Source organism: Serinus canaria, chromosome 3 (assembly GCF_022539315.1).
Source record: "Serinus canaria isolate serCan28SL12 chromosome 3, serCan2020, whole genome shotgun sequence".
Taxonomy (NCBI): Eukaryota; Metazoa; Chordata; class Aves; order Passeriformes; family Fringillidae; genus Serinus; species Serinus canaria.
Window position 1 is genome coordinate 111640337 of NC_066316.1, and position 20403 is coordinate 111660739.

Here is a 20403-nt window from a genome sequence, read left to right on the forward strand (position 1 = left end):
GGGGTGTTTTCCACCTTTTTCCCTCTCCCAGGTGCCTTTTTGGGCATTGAGGGACAGAATCCATAGGAATTGAAACAAAACCCACATTTCCAGGAGGAAATAAAATTCATTTCTTGTCACTTTAGCCCAAAAAAAAAACTCTGTAGGAAAATGTGAGATATTTTCTTCACCTCACCCCCCAAAAAATTATTTATTTGTTTCAAACCTGCTCATTCTGAGATTTAAAGGAAAAAAAAGCTTTTTTTCCCTTGTTTTCCAGAAATCCCAGGTAATGGCAGAGGGAACTTTTCTGTCCAGCCCAAACCAAAGCTGAAAACTTTGGGCATTTTCTGCTCAGAGACTCCAAGCAGGAATCCCAAAGGAGTTGGGATCTGGATGGTCCCAAACCCTGAGAAAATCCATTTATTAAGGATTTAAAACTCCTCCTTGCAGGTGGTTTCCTCCTCTGCACCTGCCAGGGTCTCACTCTTACTCTGAATTATTACAATTAGCAATTTAACAATTAATTCCTCATCAGCTCTTAAACCTCTTTTTTTTTTTTTTTCCTAAAAAATCCATTTTTAAAATCTTAAAATCCATTTTCCCTAAAAAAAAAAATCCATTTTTAAATCATAACATCCATTTTCTTTTCCACCTCAAATTCCATTTTCCAAGGCTTTTCCCAGAGCTCCTTGCTCTGAATTTTAGAATCCCTAAAAGGCTCCTCAACTTCTCCTGATTTTTGGAGCAGTGACTTAAAATCCACTTTAAAAAAAAAGGTGATTCAGGGTTTTTTTTCTGTTAAAACGACCTCGTTTTGCTTTGTGTGTGTGGGGGGGTGATGTTGTTTTTTTGGGCTTGAAACTTTTTAATATTTCCCTGGTAGCAAAATGTCAGATTCCACCCAATTAGGGGAACAGTTTGGAAATGACTTTCTATTATGTTCCACAAGTCATTAGTGAGGGTGCTGAGTGCTTGCAGTGGCTGTGAGGCAGAAAAATATTCAAGAGCAGAGCTAGGCATCAAATAATCAAGTTATTGATGCAGCTCAAATTCCACTTCTAATAAGAAAATAATTTTTATTTATGAAGCAAAGCTCCTGTTTGCTCCCCTCAGGCTACTCGAGGTCTTGAGTGATGCTGTCCTTGAAGAGTCTCGGAAAAACACTGAAATGATCCTGGAAAAATCAGAAATAAAGCTGGGCTTGAGTGCATGGGGAGGGGGGAATCTTCTGGCAGAGAGGGAGAAAAAGGTCCTTAAAAAATAAAATAAAAAAATAAATAAAATAAATAAAATAAAAAAAATAAAATAAAATAAAATAATATTAAAAAATAGTTCAGGGTAAACGGACCCAGGGGCGGCCAAGGGGAGTTGGGGTTTGTGTCCAGAGGGGTTTGGAGGAGGGGGAAATAAAAAAAAAATCACCTGCAGGGCTTGTGTGGGTGGAGGAATTCCAGGAGTTGGGAGGAATTGGAATTGGAAATGGAATTGGGAATGGGAATGGGAATTGGAAATGGGAATTGGAAATAGATTGGAATTGGAAATGGAAATTGGCATTTGAAATGGAATTTTGAATTGGAACTGGGAATTGGAAATGGAATTGAGAATTGGAAATGGGTTTGGAGTTGGAATTGGAAATGGGAATTGGAAATGGAATTGGGAATGGAATGGGAATTGGAAATGGGAATTGGGATTGGAATTGGAGTTGGAAATGGAATTGGGATTGGAAATGGGAATTGAGATTGGAAATGGAATTGGGATTTTGAATTGGAACTGGGAATTGGAAATGGAATTGGAATTGGAAATGGATTTGGAGTTGGAATTGGAAATGGATTTGGAGTTGGAATTGGAAATGGATTTGGAATTGGGATTGGAAATGGGAATTGGGATTGGAAATGGAATTGGGAATTGGAAATGGAATTGGAATTGGAAATGGAAATGGAATTGGAGTTGAAATTGGAAGTGGAATTGGAATTGGAAATTGGAAATGGAAATGGAATTGGGTGTTGGAAATGGAATTGGGATTTTGAATTGGAAATGGAATTGGAAATGGAATTGGAGTTGAAATTGGAAATGGAATTGGAATTGGAAATGGAAATGGAATTGGGTGTTGGAAATGGAATTGGGATTTTGAATTGGAAATGGAAATAGATTTAGAATTGGAATTGGAATTGGGATTGGAATTGGAGTTGGAAATGGAATTGGAATTGGAAATATAATTGAAAATGGAATTGGAATTGGAATTGGAATTGGAATTGGAATTGGAAATGGAATTGGAAATAGAACTGAAAATGGAATTGGAAATAGAAATGGAGTTGGGAATTGGAAATGGAGTTGGAATTGGAAATGGGAATTAGAAATGGAAATAGAATTGGAAATTGGAAATGGGAATTGGAAATGGAAATGGAATTGGATTTGGATCTGGTTTTGGATTTGGATTTGGATTTGGAATTCCAGCAGGGAGGAATTAGGAGGAATTGGAATTTCAGGAGTTGGGAGGGAAACAGGAATGGGAGGGGATGGAAGAGCCCTGGAATGTCCAGGAATGTGGGGGAGAGTCAGGATTTTATGGGAAGATTTTTCTCCTGTGGTGGGAATCTCATGGTTGGAGACCTGGAGGTGCAAGGAAAAAGGGATTTTCTCCAGAACTGGGGGAAATTCAGCCTTTTTTGGGCTCCTGCAGATCCTTGGTTTGGGATGGTGTCAGAGTGGCAGAACATGGAACCCTCCTGGAATCCCAAAATTTGGGGAGGTTCACATTTCTCCAGAAGGGATTTTGGGATGATTTTCAGCTTGGCTGCTTTTCCTTGCTCCCATCCCTTCTCCTCTCCTGCTGTTTTCATTCCTGGTTTTTCTGAGGGACACCAACCTGGATTTCCAACCTGGATTTCCAACCTGGATTTCCATCCTGGATTTCCAGCCTGGATTCCATCCTGGATTTCCATCCTGGATTTCCAGCCTGGATTTCCAACCTGGATTTCCAACCTGGATTTCCAACCTGGATTTCCAGCCTGGATTTCCAGCCTGGGTTTCCAGCCTGGATTTCCAGCCTGGATTTCCAGCCTGGATTTCCAGCCTGGATTTCCAGCCTGGATTTCCAGCCTGGATTTCCAGCCTGGATTTCCAGCCTGGATTTCCAACCTGGATTTCCAGCCTGGATTCCAACCTGGATTTCCAGCCTGGATTCCAGCAGCTCTCCCAAATTTCTCCCTGAGCCTGGATAACCCAGAGCAGCTCCTTTCCCACAGAATCACCAATTTCAATTCTCAACAAACCCTTTTAGGCTCAGTTTTACCTCCAGCCACAGCCTAAACTCATCCCCCAGGGGGGATAATCCCAGCTGGACCCAAGAATGGCTTTTCCTGCTTTTCCTGCTTTTCCTGACCCTTTTTCCCTCTCTCCCCAGGGGTCACACAGTGAAGGCTGTCTGTGAGTCCTTCCACCTGGCCAAGGATGCTGGATTCAAGGTGGTGGCCCACATGATGCCAGACTTGCCCAACATGGGGCTGGAAAGGGACATGGATCAGTTTTTTGTGAGTATTCTTTTTTTTTTTTAAAAAAAAACCACCAATTCCCACTTTTTTCCCCATGGAAAACTCCCTGCTCGATTACCAGATTTGTTTCTAAAGGGCAAACAATTTAAAAATCCTTTTTTTTTTTTTTAAAAAAAAAGGTGAAAAAAATGAGATTTGTTGAACTACTTCATGCAGAAAATTATATCCCTGTCTCATGCAAGCCTGAGTCACTGGGGTCCCTGTGGGAAACAGCTCCTCCCATATTCACTGGGGCTCCTGCTTCCTTCCAAGGTGGTTTTCCCTCTTGGATTTAGAGCAAAACACAATTCCAAGTTCAAAAAAAAAAAAATCCTCTCTGGAAGGTCATTAATTGCCAATTAATTGCAAAATTAGAGTGTGTGTGTGTTCTAAAGCGTTTTGGCTCGGCGCTGTTCCATTTCTTTGTCAGTGATGAAAAAGGAAATATAAAATTATTCCTGGGGAAAATTGGAATGAGAGGAATAAAGAGCAAGCAGGGAGCAGTGCAATGATTTCAGCACTTTGGTGGATTTTTAGGTTTTGTATTTTTTTTCTTCTCTGAGTCAAAATTGGGTGGATTTTTATTTATTATTTTTTTTTAAATAGTGCAGAAATTGGAGTCGTGCTGGAGGAATCCCAGGGGAAGGTTGGGCTGGGTGCTGTCTGGCACTAAAAAATATCAGTCTAATGAAATATATTGATTAAAAATACAGGCAGAAAGCAAAAAAAGCACTTCTGGGGGAAAAAAAATGGAAAATGCAGCTGTACAGGGCAGGAGGGGAATCCTGAAACCTGGGCTAGGAACCTTTTTTGAAAGGGATTTTGTGCAGAATTCCTTAAGTTTCTCCTAAATAAAATGTCTTGATTTTTGGCCAAGGTGAGAGGCTGGAAATGATGAGCACAAAATTCCAAATTCCTGCTCCAGGAATTATTTTTATCATTTAAATTCATTATCCTGCTCCTGGATGATTTTTTTTTTTATTTTTGCCATGGTCTGGGAAGTGGAGTGTGGACGTGACCCAGAATTTTCTTGGAATTCTTTGTGATTCAGAACCCAGCAAAACCTTGAATCCTTCTTCCCTCGACATCTCCTGGAATTGCAGCTGGAGCTCTGTGGGATTGGGTTGGAATTTGTGGTGGAAAAATGGGAATAATGACCAAAAAAAATGGGAAAAGCCAACCTTGGGTAGGATCAAACAAAGTGGAGACCAAAATCCCAGGTGGAAAACTGAGGAGGGAGGAATTATTCCATTTTTTTGTAATTAATAATAATTATCCTTTGCTGCTTATTGGTGATGGGTGGTTAAAGAATTTCTGCTCTTGGAATTGCTCCTGGTTCACTGCAGGAAATTTGGGAATCTGTTGGGAAGGTTGAATTTCTGGGCTGTGAGGGGAAGGGTGGTGCCATCCTGGCTTCCATTTGTGCACTAATGAGAATTTTCCCAGAAACTGGAGAGGCAGGAGGTGAAAAATTTTGGAATTGGGAGACAAAGATGAGGCTGGAATTGGGAGAGGAGGAATTTAAAATAAAGGTGGGGGAGAAGAGTTGAGGATAGAAAAGGAACAGAAGGAAAAAAGCTCATTGCCCCTTTCTCATCCTCATTTAAATGATTTAGAATTCATTTTTTAAAGTAATACCAGAGAATAAAACACCAAACCAAACTGACTGATTTGTTTCCCAGAGCGCTGCTGAACAGACCAGAAATATCCAAATAAATTCCTGAAATTCCTTTATTCCCAAGGATTCAGTCTCTGTTTCCTGCCTTTAAATTGGATGTCCTTGTTTTGGGTTGATAAAACTCAAGAAACCCAAAACCTCTTCAGGGAAATGTCAGTCCAGGCTGGTGAATATTGGAACATTTCTGCTGCACAGAATGAGTGAGGAGCCCAGGGGAGGTGACTTCTTAAAATCATGGAATCCTGGAATGCTTTGGGATGGGATCCATGGACCTTCAGTCCCATCCCAGGGACACTTCTCACTGTCCCAGCCTTTCCTTGGACACTCTCAGGGATTCTCTGGGAATTCCAGCCCAGCCAGGAATTCCTTCCCCAATCCAATTTCCCCTTTCCCAGGGAATTCCCTTCATTCCCAGCTCTCCCAGCCTGGATTTGGATCCAGCCCCATCCCAACTCCTCTCCAGGAAGGAATTTTGGGAATTCCCTGAGAACTGGGGACTCCAGGCAGGGTCTCCCTTCCCTTCTCCATCCCAAATCCCATAAAAGTCCCTTGGGGTGGATCCTGAGTGTGCTGGATCCCAGAATCCCAGAATGGTTTGGGATGGGATCCACAGACCCTCAATCCCATCCCATTCCAATGCCACCATCCCAGGCTGCTCCAACCTTTCCTTGGACACTCCCAGGGATTCTCTGGGAATTCCAGCCCAGCCAGGAATTCCTTCCCCAATCCCATTCCCCTTTCCCAGGGAATTCCCTTCATTCCCAGCTCTCCCAGTCTGGCTTTGGATCCATCCCCATCCCAATTCCTGTTTGAGAAGGGATTTTGGGATCCAGGGCCTTCACTGGGAATTGGGGACTCCAGGCAGGGTCTCCCTTCCCTTCTCCATCCCAAATTCCACAAAAATCCCTTGGGATGGATCCTGAGTGTGCTGGATCCCAGAATGGTTTGGGATGGGATCCATGGACCCTCAATCCCATCCCATTCCAATCCCACCATCCCAGGCTGCTCCAACCTTTCCTTGGACACTCCCAGGGATCCAGGAGCAGCCACAGCTTCTCTGGGAATTCCATCCCAGCCTCTCCCCACCCTCCCAGCCAGGAATTCCTTCCCAAGATCCCACCCAAATCTCCCTTTCCCAGTGGAATCCATTCCCTGTGTCCTGTCCCTCCATCCCTGTCCCCAGTCCCTCTCCAGCTCTCCTGGAGCCCCTTCAGGCTCTCAGCTCTCCCTGGATCCTTCCCTTCTCCAGGTGAGCACCCCCAGCTCTCCAGTTCTTTGTCATTTTGGGATAACAAACCCATGGCTTTCCAGGGATCTTTATAAATCCTTTGAGGTAATTCTAATTAACTTTGGACAAAATAATTTCATTTTTTTGTGAGCCCTCCCCCTCTGCAGCCACTTCCCAGCTCAGCAGAAAGGAACACAAAGGAACAAGCTTGACTTTAGAAGTTCTGAGCACCTTCAGCACCAGTTGAAATAATGATAATAAATCCAGGGCTTTCTCCTGGGAGGGGAATAAAGTGCTGATGGAGCTGACCTTGGCCAGGAGAGCGCCGGGTGCTTCTTCAAGGCAGGCAGGGAATGACAGCAGGAGCAGGCGTCCCCTCTGTCCCCTCTGTCCCCTCTGTCCCCTCTGTCCCCTCTGTCTGTCCCTGCTGCCTGATCGATTGCCCGGCCTCTGCTGCTGCTCCAGGCCCCAGCACTGACCCTGCAGGCTGCTCTGAGCTCTGCCTGCCAGCAGCAGCTGCCTCTGTCCCTAAGAATTCAAAATATTGTACAGACAAGGGTGCCTCTGTTGGCTCTATTTGGGTTTCTTAATTATTTTTGCACTGAGAGGTTGTGGATTGCATCCCTGTGGAATTCCATCCCTGTGGTTTCCATCCCTGTGAATTCCATCCCTATGGGTTCCATCCCTGTGATTCCATCGGCCTGTGGATTGCATCCCTGTGGATCCTCCTGTGGGTTCCATCCCTGTGGATCCATCCCTGTGCGGTTCCATCCCTGTGGAATTCCATCCCTGTGAATTCCATCCCGTGTGGGATTCCATCCTCTGTGGATTCCATCCCTGTGGGTTCCATCCCTGTGGATTCCATCCCGTATGGATTCCATTCCTGTGGAATTCCATCCCTGTGGGTTCCATCCCTGTGAATTCCATCCCTGTGGGTTCCATCCCTGTGGGTTCCATCCCTGTGGGTTCCATCCCTGTGCGTTCCATCCCTGTGGGTTCCATCCCTGTGGGTTCCATCCCTGTGAATTCCATCCCTGTGGGTTCCATCCCTGTGGGTTCCATCCCTGTGGATTCCATCCCTGTGCATTCCATCCCCGTGGATTCCATCCCTGTGGTTTCCATCCCTGTGGTTTCCATCCCTGTGGATTCCATCCCTGTGGGTTCCATCCCTGTGGGTTCCATCCCTGTGGATTCCATCCCTGTGGGTTCCATCCCTGTGGATTCCATCCCTGTGCATTCCATCCCCGTGGGTTCCATCCCTGTGAATTCCATCCCTGTGGGTTCCATCCCTGTGGGTTCCATCCCTGTGAATTCCATCCCAGTGAATTCCATCCCTGTGAATTCCATCCCTGTGGAATTCCATCCCTGTGAATTCCATCCCAGTGGATTCCATCCCTGTGGGTTCCATCCCTGTGAATTCCATCCCTGTGGATTCCATCCCTGTGAATTCCATCCCTGTGGATTCCATCCCTGTGGATTCCATCCCTGTGGATTCCATCCCTGTGCATTCCATCCCTGTGGGTTCCATCCCTGTGGATTCCATCCCTGTGAATTCCATCCCTGTGGGTTCCATCCCTGTGGTTTCCATCCCTGTATTTTCCATCCCTGTGCATTCCATCCCTGTGGATTCCATCTCTGTGGATTCCATCCCTGGAAGTGTCCCAGGCCAGTTTGGACAGGGTTTGGAGCAAACTGGGATAGTGGAGGATGTCCCTGCCCTTAGGAATGGGATGAGCTTTCAGCTTTAATAATCCCAAATAATTCAGTCATTCTCCAATTCCACAATTTTTCCCAGAAAGAACCTTTTTCCCTGCCTCCACTGCAAAATTCCAGTTCCCTTTCTCTCTCTGATCACTTGTCCCACTTCCACTCTGCTTTTTCTTCCCTCTCCCTTTGCTTTTTGATCTTTTTATATCCTTGGAGGATTTCCTTCCTCCTCCAGGTCTTCCCCACCCCATTCCACACACGGGGAAAACGCCACGGGGGCAGCAGGGAACGTTCTCCAGAAAACCTCAGTGACCACAAACACTCCAAACTAAACCAGACAAAGCCCAGCAGAGCCTCCCCAGGCAGGTGGGCAGAGAAAATAATTAGAAAAACAGGCAGGAGAAATCAAGGACTCAGCGGGAATAATGGAATTGTCACCTCATCCTTCGCAAGGCTCGGCTCCACCCGGGCAGGGATGAGGCTGCTCTGGAGGGGGAAATGCTTGGCAGGATCCATCAATCACTTGGGGGAGCAGAACTTTGGATTGGAGCAGAAAAAAAGCAAAAAACTCCAAATTTTGGGAGGCTGGAGAATTCCTGAGGTGTTAATCAAGCTTGGTGGAAATAAGAGAATCACAGATTTGGCTGCTCTGGGGTGAATATTCCTAATAATGCTCCAAAATGTGTATATATCTGTTATTTATAACATATTTTATACATTAATAGTTATTTATCCATTCTAAAGAACAGATTTATTCATTGGGACAATATTGCTGTGCCTGCCTTTAATTTATTTTGATGGGATTTTGAGTGTGGTTTATTGGTGCTCTTCCTCCTGGCTCTGAGCAAACCCCTCAGAGGTGAAATAAATCTGGGAGAAAGGAAAAACAGGGAAGAGAGGCAGAAAATTGGGAGTTTGGAATGCCACAGGAGGGGTGGATGTTGCCCAGAACCATCAGATAGAAAAAGTTCTTTTTTTTTTACCTTGAGGAAATCCCATGTGTCCATCTAAAATCTGACATAAAGAATAGAAATAGAAATAGAATAGAATAGAATAAATATAGAAATCACCTAGAAATCAAATGCAACTAGAATAGACCCTAGAAATAGAATAGACATAGAATAGAAAGAAAATAGAATAAAATCGACTAGAATAGAAATAAAATAGAATAACCTCGCATAGAATATAACAATAGAATGCGAATCGCCTCGCCTCGCCTCGCCTGCCTCGCCCTCTCCCGCGCCTCGCCCTCGCCTGCCTCCCTCGCCCTCGCCTCGCCTCGCCTCGCCCTCTCCTCCGCCCTCGCCCCGCCTGCCTCGCCTCGCCCTCCCCTCATCCTCGCCTCCCCTCGCCTCTCTCGCCTCGCCTCGCCCTGGCCTGCCTCGCCTCGCCTCGCCTCTCCTCGCCTCGCCCTCGCCTCGCCCTCGCCTCGCCCTCCCCTCGCCTCTCTCGCCTCGCCTCGCCTCGCTCTTCGCCCTCGCCCTCGCCTCGCCTCCCTGCCCTCGCCTCCGCCCCCCCCTCGCCCTCCCCTCGCCCCTCGCCTCGCCCTCGCCCTCGCCTCGCCTCGCCCTCCCCTCGCCCCTCGCCTCCCCTCGCCTCGCCTCTCCCTCGCCCTCCCTCGCCCTCCCCTGGCCTCCCCTCCCACGCCCTCCTCACCTACGCCCCCCCTCTTCCTTGCCTCGCCCCCTCTCCCCTCCCCCGCTCCCTTACCCATTCTGAGCGGCCAAAGCACCACAGGCAGGGCCATTTCATGGGCACAAGTATTTAGCTCAGGAGATTTTTTTTATTCCCATCTGCAGAGCCTCTCCTGTGTTCTTTAAATAAAACACAATCACTGAATGAGTTCAGCCTGAAAATTCCTTCTCTTAGTCATGTGTCAAGATGGGATTTTTATCTATGTATTTTTTTTTTCTGGAGGAATTGCAAAATAAGCAATTTCCCAGAAATGAGCTAATTTTAGTGCCTGATGCATCTGGGATCTGAGTGATGCAGAGAGCTCCTGGTGAGGAACAGGAGGGGGAAATGATCTGAGCAGAAAAAAGAACATTCAATAATCTGAGGGGAAAAAAGAACATTCAATAATCTGAGGGGAAAATAATCTGAGGGAAAAAATGATGGTGAAATGACCTGAGGGGAAAAATGAGAGTGAAATTGTTTGAGGAGAAAAATGATTGAAATAATGATATTAATGAAAATAATATTTAAAATAAAAATAAAATAAAATAAATAAAAATAAAATAAAATAAAATAAAATAAAAATAAAATAAATAAAATTAAATAAAATAAAATTAAATAAATAAAATATTCTTGAAATAATCCAAGGGGGGAAATGAGGGTGAAATAATCTGAGGGAAAATGAGAGTGAAATAATCCGAAGGGAATAATGATGGTGAAATGATTTGAGGGGGAAAATGAAGATTAAATAATCTGAGGGGGGAAAATGAGGGGGAAATCATCTGAAAGTGAAATAATCTGAGGGATTATTTATGATGAAATTAACTGAGGGGGAAATGATCTGAGGGGGAAATAATCTGGGAAAAATGAGGATGAAATAATAGGAGGGGGAAAATGAGGGTGAAATAATCTGAGGATGGAATAATCTGGGAAAAATGAGGTGGAATAATAGGAGGAAAATGAAGGTGGAATAATCTGAGGGATTATTTATGATGAAATTAACTGAGGGTGAAATGATCTGAGGGTGGAATAATCTGGGAAAAATGAGGGTGAAATAATAGGAGGAGGAAAATGAGGGTGAAATAATCTGGGAAAAATGAGGATGAAATGATAGGAGGAGGAAAATGAAGGTGGAATATCTGGGGAAAATGAGGGTGAAATGATAGGAGGAGGAAAATTAAGGTGGAATAATCTGGGAAAATGAGGATGAAATGATAGGAGGAGGAAAATGAAGGTGGAATAATCTGGGGAAAATGAGGATGAAATGATAGGAGGAGGAAAATGAGGGTGGAATAATCTGGGGAAAATGAGGATGAAATGATAGGAGGGGGAAATGAGGGTGAAATAATCTGGGAAAAATGAGGATGAAATGATAGGAGGAGGAAATGAGGGTGGAATAATCTGGGGAAAATGAGGTGGAATAATAGGAGGGGAAAATGAGGGTGGAATAATCTGGGAAAAATGAGGATGAAATGATAGGAGGAAAATGAAGGTGGAATAATCTGGGAAAATGAGGATGAAATGATAGGAGGGGGAAAATGAGGGTGGAATAATCTGGGGAAATGAGGATGAATGATAGGAGGAGGAAAATGAAGGTGGAATAATCTGGGGAAAATGAGGATGAAATGATAGGAGGGGGAAAATGAGGGTGGAATAATCTGGGGAAAATGAGGATGAAATGATAGGAGGAGGAAAATGAAGGTGGAATAATCTGTGTGTCCTTTCTCTTTACAAAGTGGTGACGTTACCTCCAACCATTTCCAGCTGTAAAGAAGGTCTTGCTTTTCCTCAGGGCTCTGCTTTTTTCTCAAGGAGATGAAATCCATAATGAAACTAAAATATTGCCCCTCTATCAGGAGCTTTTAATAACTGTAATAAAAGAGAGTTCAAGTGCTGATCTGCATTGATTTTTGCTCCTCTGGGGAGACAGTTCCTGTGTTTTTAAATACAGCTCCAGAGTGTTTAGGGAGGTAAATGATTTTCCTTTCAGTTCCTTCTAAACATCTCACTGAAAAGCTGTGGGTTTATGTCTGAAAATGTGGTTTTTTCCCCTTTTTTTTGGGTTTTTTTTTGTGGAAATTCCAGGGAATTTCAGGGAATATTCCTGCTCAAAAGCTGCCTCAGTTCAGAAACATTTCTGGCTCTGTGAGCTATGAGCAGAGCTGGGGTAATTTTTGTGTTAATGAGGATGGTGGTAGCAAGGAACTGACTATTTCTGGAAACTTCTCACACCCAATTCCTCTGATATTTCTGGGGGTAAATCACCCAGTCAGTGCCCACTTCTGCAGAATTGTGGGCTCAGGAACTGAGCTTAAATCAGGAAAAGCCAAGGATGGGGGATTTTGGTGGCAGAGAAATCTTTTTGTGTTGTACAGAAGCAGAAAAATTTGGGATGTTGTGGGAAGAACAGGCTGGGAGAGCTGGAGAGAGAAGGGAATGATCCAGGGAATCCTTGGAGCTGCTGCTGGAGCCTAAAGGGACTCTGGGAGAGCTGGAATTTGGGAAAGGACTGGAGGACCCAGGGAATGGCTCCAAAGGGGAAATTTGGGTGGGATTTGGAGGAGGAATTCCCAGAGAAACTGAGGCTGGATCCCTGGGAATGTCCAAGGCCAGGCTGGAGCAGCCTGGACAAAATTGGGGTTGGAATGGGATCATCTTTAAATCCCCTTCCCACCCAAACCATTCCACCACTCCAGGATAGGAAAATCTCAGGGGCTGTGTGGGAAAACCTGCCTTTATTCTGCTCTCAGATTGCTGCCTTTGTCTCTGAAAATCAGGATTTTTTCCTCCTCAGGAACCATCAGAGTTAGGATAATGCCAATAATCACTGCCTGCCAGCAGCCTCCCATTCACAAAAAGCTCCTGCTCAGTGGAAAGGAGCAGTTCAGAGCCTTTTCCCACCTCAACCAGGGATGATTTCTGCACTTTGCAGCCCCCAGGCCCCGTGGCTTGCTCAGCCTCCTTCAGCCCCTCTCTCTTTTTACACCAGAAAAATTTTTTTCTTTCTTTCTTTTTTTTCTTTCTTTCTTTTTTTCTTTCTTTCCTTTTTTTTTTTCTTTCTTTCTTTCCTTTTTTTTTTTTTTCCATTCACAAATTGTTTTCTTGTTTTTTTTTTAATTTTTTCACTGAGGCCCCTTGCTGCTGAAGTCAATAATGAACATATGGCTGAGAACAAGCAGGCAAAACTAAAGAAATAAAAGGATAAAGAGTGCAAATTTTCCAGGCATTTAGGCAAAGACAGCATCACTCAGTAAAATACCTATTTTAGTACAGGAGTGTAGAAACCACAAGAGCCAAATTAGATTTTTGAGGGCCTCATTGTTGGTTTTGTGGGGGTTTGTATTTTTATTTTTGAATTCAAAAAGCAGAATGGTTTTGCTGTGAGCATTTCTGGGGGGGATCTGAGTGAGATTGGGGTTGTTTTTAATCAAAACCAGGATGGAGTTGCTGTGGGTTTTATTTATTTTTTTGGAGGGATCCACCCGTGTTTGAGACAATGAAAAATGTTTTATTTCCTGTGCTGAACCCCAGGGAAACGCTGACCCTCCTGGAAAGGGGAAAAAAAAAAACCCAGGAGATGAAAGGCAAGGTGGAATTTGAGATGGATGGAGGAATTCTCCTGGGTTTTTGCAGGATGGATGGAGGCAGGCTGGGAGCACCTGCAGATGGGGCTGCTCGGGGCACTGAGCACAATCTGGACAGCTCTGTCTGGCCCTCCAAGGTCAGCCTGCTCCTGCTCCAGCAATTTTCCAAGTGTTCCGTGTCTCTCCTGGTTATTTTATCTCCAACTCTCCTGGGTTGTGTCCCAGCAGGGCCAGGATCTCGTGGTTTTGGAGAGAACTCCCCAGCAGGGTTGGATCCTGATATTCCAGGGGGGAAAAACCCTGGAAGGGCTGGGATGGGAGGCAGGAGCATCTGAGGAAAATGTTCCTGCTGGAGCTGGAGCTGCTGGGGATTCACCTTGGAGCTTGGAAAAGCTCCCTTGGACCCCTGGGTTTGAGGGTTTTGGGGCTGCTGGGGAAGGGAGGAGATGGAGAAGCTTCCAAGGTCCTTCCTGCTGCAGGGAATCTGCTTTTCTTACCCGAAATATGGGAAATTCCGGAACAATCTGAGGTGGTTTAGGTGTTGGTGACCCTTTTCTGTCACTTTTTCCATGGCTTGGGGGTTTCCCTAATGGGAGATTTGGCAGCTGGACCATGCCAGGGACTGGGAGGGTTTTGTTGTCTGGCTGTGGATGGCCAGGAGAGCTGCAGCAATTCCCTGGAGTATTGTCCTGCCTGCCCTGGCCATGGAATGGCTCCCAGGAGATGGAAAGTTCTGGATCTTTGGGAGTTCCTCCCCTCAGTCCCATCCATGGGAGGTTTTGCTGTGAGTGCAGACACTGAGAGGAAACGATTTGGGGTTGTTCAGGTTGGAAAAACTCCTGGAGATCCTGGAATCCAACCATTCCCAGCACTGCCAAGGCCACCACGGATCCATGGATTGAAATCCCTCCAGGGATGGGGATTCCACCATGGATCCATGTCCCCCCAAATCCACATGGATTGAAATCCCTCCAGGGATGGGGATTCACCATGGATCCATGTCCCCCCAAATCCACATGGATTGAAATCCCTCCAGGGATGGGGATTCCACCATGGATCCACGTCCCCCCAAATCCACCTGGATGTGAAATCCCTCCAGGGATGGGGATTCCACCATGGATCCATGTCCCCCCAAATCCACATGGATTAAAATCCCTCCAGGGATGGGGATTCCACCATGGATCCATGTCCCCCCAAATCCACATGGATTGAAATCTCTCCAGGGATGGGGATTCACCATGGATCCATGTCCCCCCAAATCCACATGGATGTGAAATCCCTCCAGGGATGGGGACTCCATCACAGATCCGTGAGCCCCCAAATCCACATGGATTGAAATCCCTCCAGGGATGGGGATTCCACCATGGATCCACATCCCCCTAAATCCACATGGATTGAAATCCCTCCAGGGATGGGGACTCCACCATGGATCCACATCCCCCCAGATCCACATGGATTGAAATCCCTCCAGGGATGGGGATTCCACCATGGATCCACGTCCCCCCAAATCCACATGGATTGAAATCCCTCCAGGGATGGGGATTCACCATGGATCCATGTCCCCCCAAATCCACATGGACTCTAAATCCTGGATCCACATCCCCTCAGATCCACATGGATTTAAATCCCGGATCCATGAGCCCCCAAATCCACATGGATTGAAATCCCTCCAGAGGTGGGGACTCCAGCATGGATCCACATCCCCCCAAATCCACATGGATTGAAATCCCTCCAGGGATGGGGATTCACCATGGATCCATGTCCCCCCAAATCCACCTGGATGTGAAATCCCTCCAGGCATGGGGACTCCATCACAGATCCGTGAGCCCCCAAATCCACATGGATTGAAATCCCTCCAGGGATGGGGACTCCACCATGGATCCACATCCCCCTAAATCCACATGGATTGAAATCCCTCCAGGGATGTGAACTCCACCCCTGCCCTTTCCAATCAAGAATTATTCCCGATATCCAACCTGAACCTCCCCATGTGTAGCTCGAGGCTTTTCCCCTTGTGTCGCACTCCTGGAGGGAATTTAGGAGGAACACTGGAATGGACTGGAAGGGTTGTTCTTTGAGGATGGAAATAAAGATCAAATGGTACAAAACCAACCTCCCACCTTCACATAAATCTGCCACCTAAACCCTCTGAGGTTCTGTTCTGAAAACACCGAGTCCGAGGTGGCATCCTTGGGAGATGCTGGGACTCTGAAATGGCCATTCCAGCCCGGCAGGTGCACTCCTGCAGGGAATTTAGGAGGAACACTGGAATGGACAGGAGGGGTTGCTCTTTGAGGATAGAAATAAAGATCAAATGGTACAAAACCAACCTCCCACCTTCACAGAAATCTGCCAGCTAAACCCTCTGAGGTTCTGTTCTGAAAACACCGAGTCTGAGGTGGCATCCTTGGGAGATGCTGGGACTCTGAAATGGCCATTCCAGCCCGAGCGCTGCCCCAGGCCCTGGGTGTTCCAAAGGCACGGCAAAGGCACCCTGGAATCTGCATTTCTCGGTCACTGGGCCATTGTCTGCAGCGCTGAATGCAGATCCTATCGTTTGGGGGTTTTAATTAGGCCGGCATTGACGGGGAAATGCAAATGGGGGCCGCGAAAATGGAGCCGCGCTTGGGAGGCACGAGCGGCTCTTAATGCACGTAATTAAAGCGCTGAGTGATTGTTCCTTCCCCGCCGAGCTGCGAGTGTCACTCAAGGCAGGAGCTTTCAAGTGCTATAAATAATCCAGCTGATGGAGATAAGGGATGGAGCATGGAGAGCTCAGATAATGCTCGTCTTATTCACCATTTGAATTTAATCATCTCCTTTCAGGCGGGGGATGCAGCGGAGGAGCCGATTCAAGGAGCAGGTTGAGGGGGCACAGTTCATCTCCAGTGGTCGTTCTGGTCATTCAAAAATCGGTTTTTGGTGACCTTTCCTCGGAGCAAATCCTGGCGTTTTAGTAAATTGCTTTCAAAAATTGCTGCTTTTATCCCCTAACCGGTATCTCCTCCAGCAGTTGGGCACCTGGAGAGCGAGGAGATTAAAGATCTTGGGGCTGGGAAATGTTCAAGTGGAATCCCATGAAATCACCTTGGTTTTCTCCTTTTGGAGAGCCCAGCTTTTGGGGGGTTTTTTTGAAGCTGGTTTCTCATTCTGCAGCTTTTTAGGGTTTTTTTTTCAGCAGGTTTCTCATTCATTCCGTGCCCAGCATGGTCAGGAAAATCCGATTAAAACCTCCAGGTGGAATCTTGGAATTTTGGCTGATGCTGAGTTTGGGGATGGGGCCCTGGGGATCCCAAATCCTCAGACCTTTCCCGTGGGTCAGGGATTTTCTGACTTCAAAGGTTGTTCCACAAGCACTGGAAGGGGGAAATAATGAAATTCAGGGTGTCATCTCCTAATTCCACCTCCTGTTCCCTCCTTGGAATGAGAGGATCTTTCCCAAATCAAACTGTTCTGATCTTACAGAGATTCACTTTTGGTTTCCTGTAATCCCAATTCTCCTGGACAACAATTGCAATGTCACTGAAAGCTTTTGGTGGGAGTTGAAGTAAAAAAATTGTGGTTATTATTTACTGTGAAAAAATCCTCAGGTTTTCTCTGATATCCCATAAATTGAGGAATGTTATGGGGAAATGTTATTTTAAGGTATGGAGGAGTCCATATGAACCTCCAGGTTTGTTTCAGCTGATCTGAGCTGCCCTTTTTTTACTGTAATTAAATTTAAATTTAAATATTTAATTGCTGCAATAATCTCTTATGTCCTGCCCCAAATTTACATTTACCTTCAATAAATCTTAATTACCTAAAACCTGTTAAATGCCTCGAGGGGAGAAAACCCCAAGGAAAATTGGTTTAGCTTTGAAATTGATGGTGCTTCCATTTGGAATATTCCCTGGGATTCAGGAATTTGGGATCTGCCCTCCCTGGGTCATCTTTAACCTCTCCCCGTGGATTAGCCCTGACTCAGCCTGGAGCTGATGGAAAACCTCCAGAGCTGCCATGGATGGTGGCCTCTGGAACAAATATTTTCAGGATTCAATTTGTTTTGGCAGGAAACAGCTCCGGAGGGTTTTTATCAGCCCGAGACACCTTTTAAGGTGTCTAATTAAAAAAAAACAAAACAACCACAAGAAAAGGTGACAATTGCTCCTAAAGCTCAGCACGTGTTGGCATTTTCTGCTGCCTTTGTTTGAGGAGGAAGTGAATCCAAAGCAGTTGGTGAATGGGGAAAGGTTCAGCCTGTAAACGTTGGGATTTGCAGGGACTGTTGGGAAAAGGGGCTGGGGAGGAGCAGCACTGCCACTGCTCCCTTATCAGGTTGGAAATTAATTACTTGGGGAATCAGCTCAGCAGAGTCCTGAGGAGTTAACAGGGAAATAAATAAACCTGTGGCTTTTAAAGGCCAGGGGGAGCAGAATTATCAGCTGGGTGACGTCAGAGGAGCAGAGGAGTGAAGGGATGGAATTGAGGGTGGGGTGAGCAACCTCCACTGTCAGCTGGGCTCTGCTGGAAAAACAGGAATGTTGGTGAATCATTCCCACTTTGGGATGAGGGGGAATATGAAGCCAGGCCCTGCTGGAGGGGCTCATTGACCCCGTCCTCACCTGAACTCCTCCATCCTCCCAGAACACTCAGCCCGCTCACATCTCGTTCCTGCTCCTCGTTTTCCATCAGCCACCCACAAAAAGTGGAATTCAGCCCGTCTGGGGTTGGCTGAGGACAGCCAGGATGGTTTTCCTGGTCCTTTGGGAGTTGAGTTTTCCTCTCTTTGCATCTGGGGCTCGCTCAGGAGGAACTGGATTGATCCATAAATCCAGCAGAAGCCTTGGAGCTGCCCCTGGATCCCTGGAGGTGTCCAAGGCTGGCTTGGACAGGGTTTGGAGCAGCCTGGGATGGATGGTGGGAGAGGTTGGGGTGGGAATGGGATGAGCTCTGAGATCCCTTCCCACCCCAAGCACTCTGATCCCACTGCTTGTCCTTGCTCCAGACCCTGGTTTGTCTCCCAGGCTGTGTCTGAGGGCTGAGCTGCCTGGAAAACCAATTCCATTCTCCACCTCTTCTTTCCCTGGAGCTGCTCCAGGCTGGATCCAGCCCTGGTTTAGGCAGGGAATCAGCCAGGAAAAACCTGGATTATTGCAATCCCTGATCTGGGACTGGATCTGGTGAGCCTTGGAGCTGAGCTGATCCGTTCTGGGGGGTTTGTCCTGGAGAAGTTTGGGGTTGGGAAACCAGCAGAGCTGCTGGGAGAGCTGGGAATGCTCACCTGGAGAAGGGAAGGATCCAGGGAGATCTTGGAGCCCTCTCCAGAGCCTGAAGGGGCTCCAGGAGAGCTGGAGAGGGACTGGGGACAAGGGATGGAGGGACAGGACACAGGGAATGGATTCCACTGGGAAAGGGGAGATTTAGATGGGATCATGGGAAGGAATTCCTGGCTGGGAGGGTGGGGAGAGGCTGGGCTGGAATTCCCAGAGAATCCCTGGGAGTGTCCAAGGAGAGGTTGGAGCAATCTGGGATCAGGGAAGGTGTCAGAGTTGGAATGGGATGGGATTGAGGGTCCATGGATCCCATCCCAAACCATTCTGGGATTCTGGGATCCAGGACACTCAGGATCCATCCCAAGGGATTTTTTGTGGAATTTGGGGATGGAAAAGGGAAGGGAGACCCTTCCTGGAGTCCCCAATTCCCAGGGAATTCCCAAAATTCCTTCCTGGAGAGGAGCTGGGATGGGGATGAATCCAAATCCAGGCTGGGAGAGCTGGGAATGGAGGGAATTCCTTGGGAAAGGGGACCTTGGGGTGGGATTTGGGAAGGAATTCCTGGCTGGTCTGGAATTCCCAGCCCAGAGAATCCCTGGGAGTGTCCAAGGAAAGGTTGGAGCACCCTGGGATAAGAGGAGGTGTTGGGGTTGGAATGGGATGGGATTGAAGGTCCCTCCCACCATGGCCATTGCATGGTTCCATGACAATGTGTGACAATTCATCCCAGCAGAGCCCTGGAGCAGCAGCAGCAGCTGCTGGGGCCACAGCAGCCACTGACTCACCTGATCCAACTGGGAATTCCTGTTCCTGCAGGAACACTCTGCTGGAGAGGGATCCAGTGAGCAACCAGGAATAAACCCAGGCTCTAACCCGGGATCCGATCTGGAGTACTGAGGCTTGCTTGGCTCCTTAATCCTTGCCTGGCTCCTGATCTCACTTTTCCTTCAAATCCATTTAATTCTTGCCTGGCTCCTGATTTCACTTTTCCCTCAAATCCATTAAATCCTTCCTTGGTTCAGGGTGCCCTGCCTGGCTCCTGATTTCACTTTTCCTTTGGATCCATTCAATCCTTGCCTGGCTCCTGATCTCACTTTTCCTTTGGATCCATTCAATCCTTGCCTGGCTCCTGATTTCACTTTTCCTTCAAATCCATTCAATCCTTGCCTGGCTCCTGATCTCACTTTTCCTTTGGATCCATTCAATCCTTGCCTGGCTCCTGATCTCACTTTTCCTTCAAATCCATTTAATTCTTGCCTGGCTCCTGATCTCACTTTTCCTTCAAATCCATTCAATCCTTGCCTGGCTCCTGATCTCACTTTTCCTTTAGATCCATTTAATTCTTGCCTGGCTCCTGATCTCACTTTTCCTTTAGATCCATTTAATCCTTGCCTGGCTCCTGATCTCACTTTTCCTTTAGATCCATTTAATCCTTCCTTGGTTCAGGGTGCCCTGCCTGGCTCCTGATCTCACTTTTCCTTTAGATCCATTCAATCCTTGCTTGGTTCAGGGTGCCCTGCCTGGCTCCTGATCTCACTTTTCCTTTGTCAGAATGATTTCATTTTAATCTTCAATCCCAAAATTAAATCTGGGAAAAGCCCAGCCTGGGTGCTCCGTGTGGGATTCAGGCAGGGAAATCAGAGCCACGCTTCACCCTGCTGTTCTCAGGGTTTGCTCAGAGTGGAGAATAACACAGGAAAACAGAACAAATCTGCTTTTTTCCCTTGCTGTTCCAGTGCTGTGTCCCAGACACGCTGATCGATTC

General features: G+C 46.6%; 1 protein-coding gene and 1 long non-coding RNA gene across 3 annotated transcripts in view; both read left to right on the forward strand.

The window, feature by feature from the left end:
• ELP3 (elongator acetyltransferase complex subunit 3) overlaps positions 1-20403 on the forward strand; it is an 86795-nt gene that overhangs the window by 39325 nt on the left and 27067 nt on the right. The window contains exon 9 of the mRNA XM_050971906.1: positions 3386-3512. Coding sequence (XP_050827863.1) covers positions 3386-3512 — 127 coding nt within the window. The remainder of the gene's footprint in view (positions 1-3385; positions 3513-20403) is intronic.
• Positions 10440-11694, forward strand: LOC127059371 (uncharacterized). 2 transcript variants are annotated; one of them, XR_007777071.1, is made up of 3 exons: positions 10440-10929; positions 11034-11086; positions 11501-11694. It is a non-coding gene; the product is annotated as an uncharacterized LOC127059371 (long non-coding RNA). The 2 variants fall into 2 exon arrangements; XR_007777072.1 differs by having other exon boundaries at positions 11395-11535.